The sequence below is a fragment of the Bufo bufo genome, chromosome 9 (genome assembly GCF_905171765.1).
Source record: "Bufo bufo chromosome 9, aBufBuf1.1, whole genome shotgun sequence".
NCBI lineage: Eukaryota > Metazoa > Chordata > Amphibia > Anura > Bufonidae > Bufo > Bufo bufo.
In genome coordinates, this window is record NC_053397.1 from 26,857,700 (window position 1) to 26,867,157 (window position 9,458).

A 9,458-nucleotide genomic window follows, 5' to 3' on the forward strand; every position below is an offset into this window, starting at 1 on the left:
TGAGGCTGAGCTGCGCCTAGGCCATGTGACCAATGAACGGGACGTCACATGTCATAGGAAAAGCTGTGAGAAGGCCACAGCGCTTGCATTGGTGCCTTCTCAAACAGCTGATCGGCTGGGGTACTGGATGTTGGACACTCTCTAGTCAGATAGTTTGGAGTCCCAGATGTTGGACACTCTCCAGTCATATTGTCTGGGGGGTCCCGGTTGTTGGACGCTCTCCAGTCAGATCTTGGAAAACCTCTTTAAGCTTATTTTTTTAAATGTTCCTGGAGGTTCTCAGAATAGAAGATGTGAGATAGAGGAATGATCATGGGGTCAGGGAATTTTCTCCATTCCAGCATTCTAATTCATAGGAGGGTAGGAAAACATCCCGAGCTGTCTGTTCTCAGGGGGTCAGTGATGCTGATGATTTTTACAAATATGCTCTTCCTAAGGATGAGTGTAAATGGAGGTGTCTAGATGGCTCTCAGCTCTACATAGACATACCATATTTCTTCGGCTCAGGATGTTGAAGGGGCTTTTGGGGATCAGATCAGGGTATTGATAGCCTATTCTCAGATCAGGCCATCTATTCTATATCAGTGAGAGTTTGACTCTTGGCACTCCCACCGATCAGCTGCAAGCACTGCAGTCTCCTCATTGCTCACATTGGTCAGTCTACCTGCAGGCCATATACTTAGTAGCAACGGTAAAGGATATTGCAGCTGTGTCCTGTTCACATGGATGAAGCTGCAGTAACCTGTTCCACCGCTACAAAGTATATGTAAGCAGGAATTGTGCTGCAGCACTTGCATGAGCACTGTGACCCTTCAAACACTTGATCAGCCTATTCTGTGGATAGACCATCAATTTTATGGACCCGGAAAACCCTTTTAATAATGGTATCAGGTCGGTAAGGATTTTGAGCCACCAGTTATCTAATACATGTGGACAACTAAAATAATTTCTCCAATTTGTACAATCTCTTTCCATAATCTTATCAGCAAGACAACTGGAAATCATCCTATATTCGAAAAAATAGGTTAGTGGACTGAGCGCTTGCACTGCTAGTTGGAGCAGCGACACAGGTGCAAGATTGTCAGGACCAGGAGAGATGTCTGGCCTTGTCAATCAAACAGCACGGTTGAGCTTCATCAGCAGTGGGGACACCCTCTTGCAGGTGAAAAACTCTTGTTGATGCGACAAACTAGTTCCTACGAATCGATTCACTCATCCCTCATCTGTAGTATTGATTTCTGAAGTCTCCCATCAAACCAGCAAAACTTAAACAATTTAGCAACCTACCTTTTGTAGTAGACCGGCAGGATAGACAGGCAACATCAGGTCCATCCTTGACGCCCTTAAATCTCATCCTGCTGTTCTGTTCTAATAGAAAGGTCATGATCATCACGAGATTTCCCAGCATGTTGAAAAATTGTCCAAACCCTTGCATTTGTCACCTCTCCCATCACTGACGTGGCTTTTCGCTGGTCATAAACTTATCTCTTCTGACCTCCTGTTATACTTCAACTTTTTGCTGAACTTGGCATGTTTATTTCACTGATGAAAGAGAGACCTGCCGCTGCCAGATTCTTGTTGAAGTCCAACATGGCTGATCTCGTTTTTCCCAATATGTCTGACAGGCACTTTAGATCATTTGAAATCTAAGGCTTCTTTGTGGTCCAATAAATGTGGTTCGTGTGACTGCCGCATTTCCCGGACTGACTGTGGCTCATCTGATCCAAACTCACTGCATTATATATAACTATGTATGACTATGATGCAGTGAGTTCGGTTTATATGACCTTCATTCGGTCAGGACCACAGTTCACGAACCACATCTGTGAAAGCAGCCTGGAGTCTATGGACTTTATTTTCATATTGGGTTGTGCAGTCCTTACATTAGGCTTGGCAAAATGTGGGTTAGCCAAGTGATACTTCCCCTTTAACAAATGATTGCCAAATGTGAAGATTTTAGAAAATTTCAGATGAGACCAAGCGTTTCTTAGCAACTGTACTGCAATGTATTTTTTTTTTATAAAACCATAATAAAAAATAAAGAGCAGAAATATTGATGGCGGTTGAACAAGGTCCACAGCATCAAACAGACACAACATATCATCTTCAGCCAGTTCTAAGTATCTATCCTAGGGGAAAAGCAAAAATTAACCTCCAAATGAATTGTAAAGGATTGCAATGCTGCCGGCATCTATTTTCTGTATATATTTTTACTGTCCATGACTTACTGGTTTCCCGTTAAGCTGCACTGTATTGTAAATTACCTATTGTATGACTTGTCCTGTTGTGAGGTGTTTCGCCTCTATACGACATGGCTGTTGCACTGAGAAAAAAAAATAGGAAGCCAATTTAATGAAAAATCTGTGGGGGGTTTTTTCATTTTCCTTTTTTTTCCTTTTTTTCCTGTTTTAAAAGAAAAGTCAGAGACTTTGAAAGTTGTGCTGCTAAAAAGTACAGGTGTAAAACGTCATGGGGGTCGCCGGTTCCTTGGCCCCTGTTTATTGCAAATGTGAAGTTCCAGCTTATTACCTCTTAAATGGAACATGCTTCACAGTGAGGCTGTATCATTTTGTAATGAGTTTTTGTATTTTTATTTTACTGTTGTGGTCTGCTGTGGACTTGTATATATATAACATATATCTATTTTTTTTGTTGAATGTAATTTTTTTTTCCTGGCATCTCGTCTGTTTCCCGTTTTTGGAAAGAAAAATAGTTATTCTAGTCTTGTCTGTTAAAAAAAAACAAAAAACAAAAATTCACATCCTAGATGCCTAATGTCACTATAGAAACTGCAAATTTCACAGCCTTATTTGGATGTCATCTTACCAACCTGGTCGGAATTCAAAATAAACCATCCTGAAATATGAAGATTGAATAACTTTGTTCTCCTTTCCTCCTTTCAGTATGTAGGGTTTCTAAATCCTCTGCTTTTTCTCTTTCTTTCTCTCTGTTCCTCACTTCTTCTCTTGGTGCTGGGGCTATACCTTCTTCAGCGATGATACCTCCTAATATCGCTGCATGTATGAGAAATGAAAAGCTCGGCGAGCCTTGCATCTACCTTATGGGCCAAAATCAAACTACGGTTTGTAGCTAAATCACTATTAGGTGTTTCTGTGCTGTGGCCTAATTATTACCCATTGCTTGTGCTTTGCTAAACTAAGTCTGACAGCAACTCATGAACACCTTGCATCTCCCTGAACTGTATCTGTAAGTACACTACTGGATGTTAAACATGCAAGCCTTGTTATTCCATTGCAACCACGTGGCAGAATGGTGTTTGCAAGCTTAAGTGATGCTGTTTCAAAAAGAAAACCCCAAAATGTCCTCCTATCCTTGGCAATCCGCGACACATTAACAATGCTGGTTTTGTGGTGTCAGGTTTGTATGTGTCTTCAATGAATCCTTTAGCTCAGTTATCGATTAGACTTTAAAGAAGGATACCACTGTAGAAGGATCTAGGGTTTCTCTACGGTCAAACTGTGGATCGAAGGTTCTTTTAGATCGCTTCCATATCGCAGTAGCTATCGCTCAACCCTATTGTAAAGGGTGGATGGTGGCTTACCTCGGAGGAGATATGTGTTCAGCAACATATGGATGGTTTTACACCAGTGTTTCTCAACTACAGTCCTTAGAAGGTTTGTCCCAGAATGACTGCTTATCAACTATCCATAGGATAGATGACATGTCCGTTTGGTGGCAGTCCAACTGCTCACACCCCATCGATCATGAGATTGGGGTTCCATATTTACTGTTTGAAAACAGTGGTGGTTGCGACGCTACTACTCCATTTGAACTCTTTGGGACTAATTGGTAAAGTCAAGTACTGTATTCGGCTATCTTCGGCAGTCCCATAGATTTTGAATTGGATATATCTTATAGAGTGAACAACTGTGGTGACTCTTGATGTGCTGAAAAGAACCATCACCTGTGCAATACTAAGAAAATCTTGAAAACATGACCTATTAGGACGAGGGTTCTTAAGGACTGGACTAGAGAAACATTAGTCTATACCATTGATGGTTGGATGTTAATCCAAGCCCAAGTATAAAGGGTACTTATAAAACATTATAAACCAGAGTGATAGAGTTGATGACCACACATTGGCCAATAATGTAGATTGAGAAGATAATATCCAAGCAGAAAGTGGATAGTTGCCAAAAGCTATCATCTCTGCTGGTGGCAGTAAGACCATCTACTCCAATTAAGTTTTCTTCAGCATTGTGCATATTTCAGGGCAAAATCCATTACCTTCTTCGATATTCAACTGTATTATTAGTGTGTAATAAAGGAAAAACACTCACACTAAAATGCAACAATAGATTGAAGCCAAACTTGACTTAACTAATGTCTGCGCTGAATAAAAGCCATTGTAAATAGATTAACAGGCTTCAGTTAATACCTGTACTGACCACTTAACAAATGTGTGTTGCAGACACTAACCTAGGAGAGGAAATCTTTCTCGTACATATCTACATACAAAACTAATTTTATTTTTCCTCTCCAGAACCCAGCAGTGACAGGAACAGCCCCACAGCCAGCTCACAAAATCTTTCGAAAATGAACACACTATCATCTGAAAGACATCTCATGCCATTGGAGTTCAATTACCCACTAAATACTCACAAATCATTACAGCATGGGGAAAAACGGACTTACGTGAAAGACCCTAAAGGCAACAGGGACTACAGACAACGCAATGACCATCACACTTGGAATGGGTCCTCTAAAAATTATTTTCTACAAAGTAACCGCAGAGACAAGTCCCCTGAGACAAGGCATCCAAGACCAGGTGGAAAAATGGTGGTTAATGGACAGAAAAACATGTCCCCCGAGAAAAGAACTGAAGGAACAAGGAGCAATGAAAATACTTTAGAAAGAAAAGAGAGAGAGAGGTATGAACGAAGGAGAGATGATTCTCCTCGAAGAACAAGAGAAAGGTCACCTGTACGAAAGAGGGATGGGTCACCTAGCCGAAGAAGAAAGTCACTGGATCGATTTATGGATACAAGAAGATCACCTGATCGAAGAAGAGATAGTTCTCCTGACAGGAGAAGGGCAAAGTCATCTGACAGAAGAAGGGAAAGATCTCCTGATAGAAGAAGAGACCGCTCACCTGAGAGGAGAAAGGAGAAGTCCCCAGAGAGAAGGAGCCGAGATCAAAAATCTGGCAACAAAGATCGTGATGATAACAGTCTGAAATATGACACGATGAGAAGTTCTAAACATTCCTCAACACAGCGGAGAAAAGCCTATAAGGAATGTAGCACAGATCTCAGTATCTGATACATCTGATGTCACATTCTGTTATCTAAGAAGGCTTTGAGAACAAAAAATTCTTAATAGTGTCTTACTGATACACCCAACACCTAACGATCCTAAAGTTCCATGAAATGTTTTATGCAGATGAAACCTTACTACAGAGTGATGTGCCTGATGTATATTAAAGAAAGTATTTTTGATGTATCTTTTTTTAATTTATTTGCCAAATGTAAACCCCTAAGGGATATAACATGTTCTTCAAGAAGCTATTTTATTGACAATGTTCATTTATGGACTTTTATTTCCAGAGATTTCTTCTGTGGAACATGTTCATGGCACTGGAAAGCAAACCACAAGTTTTTTTTTTTCTTGGTTTTTATTTTGGGTTGTTTTTTGGCCAGGCTTTATTAACGCGTACATATTTTTGACTGTTAATTAGTTACTTGCAATTGATTGAATTATGATTAATTGAACTATGAATTATGGTTACATTGGCCGATGGTGGGAGCTATTAAAATGTAGAAGACTTGATCGAAAAGCAGGGAGGCAACTAAGAGAAGATACCCGAGACTACTATTGCAATGAGGGACGTATACAAGCACACTTCACTCAAGGATACTTATATCGCTGTTTTTGGTTTGTTAGGTGGACCTGTAGTGCTCGGGATATCATTCCCAAAAGACACCTGCTAAAAATGACTTGCCATAGAATATAGCATATAAATACATGGCTGTAGGGTCTATTATCAGCCAATAGTCCATTGTGCTACAGCTCCTGTCCTTACATATATATTGTTCTTATGTTTTAGCGTTTTTTTTATGTACAGTGGAGAGCTATGGTGTTCCGATGGAAATGATGAGGTATACAGTTCACAATGCATGGTCTAAAAATCTAATTTTTCTTTTTCATTGTAAGTCTTCTACAGCAGCTGTTATCACGTCTGCTGTGTATCCATGGTCCAAGACAATATTGCGTTACTGCCTAGCTGAGCCGAAATGTCTGCCATCGCTCTGAATCTGCTGCTTTTACAGTGCATTTGTGTAAAAAAAACAAAACAAACATATTTTCATACGGACATGAATGAGCATTGCAAGTCTATCACTGTTGTTGCTATGGTACTGTACAAAAAAAAATGGCCAATCATTGTGTGTACAGAGTTGAAATTGTAATTATTCAAGCTTGTTAAAATGACAAAATGCCTTTTTTCTGTGTAAAAAAGATACTTTATGACGAAAAAAAATAATCATGCAAGGAATGTGATAAGTGTTTATATTTCTGAGAATGGAGAAAAAATGATGAATCGGGGATATATTTTAATGTAAACTGAATCAGGTATGTAAAGGTGTATTTTCTTTTTTTCGAAATCAGAATCCATACCAGTAATTTGGAAGATTTCTTTTTTTTTTTTTTCATTTTTGAGACCAGGACTAGGTTACAGCATTGTGGACCTCCATGATAAAGCACTTGTATACACTCTTCAATCATCATATCTTGTACCTGATCCATGGCGTTCTTCTATATCTTGATGAAAAGAGGTTTGTGGGCCAATCTTTGTTTCAATACTATGCATAGATCGATTCAACACTGTCCATACCATTGCTTTATTTAACGTTTGGGAGTTGATACATGACATTGATTTGATTGAAGCTGATTGTGGACTTTGCCAGTACAGGCTTCCTTACCTGGGACAGAACACAATGTATGTAGCTAGACAAGCAAGTCTGTGAATGCTATTTTTATTATAAATAAAGTTTTCAATACAAAATTATCATTTGTGTTATGAAAGGTGGCGTTCCACAGGTTCATTTTTTTATTTGAATGGATGACATAAAATGACTGAGATGATATGTCTGGAGTACGGTTCCTGTCTTGACAGTTTTTTTTATTTTTTGGATCAACAACACAAAGCAAAACCAAAGCAAGACCCCAACACTTCTTTTCCAAGTAGGTTCTTTTCACCCCACTTCCCGTTGTGCTGTAACTTTTTGACTCTCCATAACAACTATTCTAGCATATGACTAAGAACTAAAAAGTCTTGTAATGAGATATTTGCCTCCTTTTTGGTTACTTTCGAAAACAGATCTTCAGACATATTAGAACACCTTGGAAGTCTCATGGTTCTGTAGACCCAACTTAGGGGTCTGCTATTTTGTTATTTTGCAAGCTATGATATTCTATGTTCTAGATCAATCAAGACCAAGATTCAGGCTCAGCATGATGGGAAAGTGACGACTCCTCTTCACTTCTTTCCAGCTCCATCTTGAAGCACGCTTTCAGGAACCAGTACAATGTAGTCAATAGAGATGAGTGAATTAATGAAACCTAAGCTGACAAATAAATTAGCTTATCTCTAGTGGGGCCATTCCTTTGTACCTTGACCATTGCAACGTCCCTACTTCTATTTTATCTTTACACATATGGGATCTTAAAGAGGACCTTTACAGGTCCGGACATTATCATATAAGGGTTATGTAGGGCATACTGATGGCATGTTACAGCGCTTACTATTTTCTTTATGCGCCGCTCCATTCGCCTGCTATGCCCCCTGTATTGGTTTCCCGCCTGGTATGTAAATTCATACCATCAGTACAGGGAGGAGAAGACTGTTCTGTTTCTCAATGGGCGTCTCCTTTTTACTGGCTGTGACGCTCTCCGCTGCAACTGGGCAGCTTACAGCCGGGGAGAAGAAGACGCCTATTGAGAAACAGGACCGTCTTCTCCTCCCTGTACTGATGGTATGAATTTACATACCAAGCGGGAGACCAATACGGGGGGCATAGCAGGCGAATGGAGCTGCGCATAGAGAAAATAGTAAGCGCTAACCTTCTCGCTCTCCGCTGCGATTGGGCAGCTCACAGCCAGGGAGAAGGAGACGCCCATTGAGAAACAGGACCGTCTCCTAACTTAGGCTCATTGGAGCCCATATATTCTAATACTGTACGAAGTTTTGAATGAAGCGACTTTGGATGAAGATTTCCAAAGCATGCTTCGCTCAACACTAATAGCCACCTTAAAGGGGTTGCCTAATCTCATAGATTGGTGTTGTATTGCTACATTTATTTCTATAGGAGTTCCGATAGCACTGGCTCGAGTATTTCCTGCACTCCAATAGAAAGTGAATGGAGTTTTGGCCTCGCTTGCGAGGTGCGCTCTTCATTCATTTTCAAAAATAGCTGAGCGCTGACTTCCGGCAGTCTCATAGAAGTGAAACGGGCAGTGGCCACGCATGCACGGTGTGCTTTCGTTCACTTTGGGGGCTCCCTTCTAGAGATAGGTGTGGGTTCCACCTCTGGGACCTGCACCTATCTGACATTGGTAGCATTTGCCTTTGTGGGAGATATTTGATGTGATGTCTCTTAGGCTGAGTGGTCGAGAGGGAATGCCTCACTTGCTCAAGCATTGCATCATTGAGAGGGTTGCACCCTTTGGGAAATTGTGTTTCAAATTCTTATTTCTTCAGAGGGGTCATATAAAATTAGAAATATTATCTGATGTCTTTCCAGAAACCTTGTATCATCCTGGTTTTCTAACTACTATACTCTACATTGTTGTGTCCTGCATAGTTTCTCTTACACAGTAGAACAGGAGAAACTACACAGGATGCTGCTATATTCTCTTGACTCCCAGTTCTTTTATCTCCTCTTTAGATTCTTCCTCCCTGCAGCACTCTGATAGTGCTGTGTGGAGGCCTCGGTAGATTTTGTTTTTAGCCTTTCCTTGCAACTGGCCAGGAGGAGCGAGCAGATTATTATTATTTTTTATTATTAAAGCGCCATTCATTCCATAGCGCTGTACATATGATAAGCGGTGCACATACATAATACTGACAATTGCACTAAGCATGAACAAGACAAGTTACAGACTGGTACAGAAGGAGAGAGGGCCTACAATCTACATGGTATGGGAGAAGGACACAGTAGGTGCGGGTGAAGTTGGTCATGGCGGTATAGAGGCAGCAGGGTCACTGGTTGTAGGCTTGTCTGAAGAGGTGGGTTTTCAGGTTTCTTTTGAAGGATTCCACTGTAGGTGAGAGTCTGATATGAGCAGATGATGAGAGTGATAGTTACTCTGACAAGGATGGTTGTAAATGCAGATCACAGTGGCTATCCTCACACCGATATCCTCCTAGGGCCGTGCAGTGATAGGAGTCTGCACTCTTTATTCCTTTGGGGCACATCTTGGTATTGGGGCTCCTGTCT

General features: G+C 40.6%; 1 protein-coding gene across 6 annotated transcripts in view; it reads left to right on the top strand.

Annotated features, from left to right (window-relative positions):
• Positions 1-6,307, top strand: part of MAGI1 (membrane associated guanylate kinase, WW and PDZ domain containing 1) — a 465,776-nt gene extending 459,469 nt beyond the window's left edge. For all 6 annotated transcript variants that reach the window (XM_040407608.1, XM_040407611.1, XM_040407609.1 and 3 more), the window contains one exon: positions 4,505-6,307. In XM_040407608.1, the coding sequence (XP_040263542.1) occupies positions 4,505-5,283 (779 nt within the window). In that variant the 3' untranslated portion in view covers positions 5,284-6,307. The remainder of the gene's footprint in view (positions 1-4,504) is intronic.
• The last annotated feature ends 3,151 nt before the right edge of the window (positions 6,308-9,458 follow it).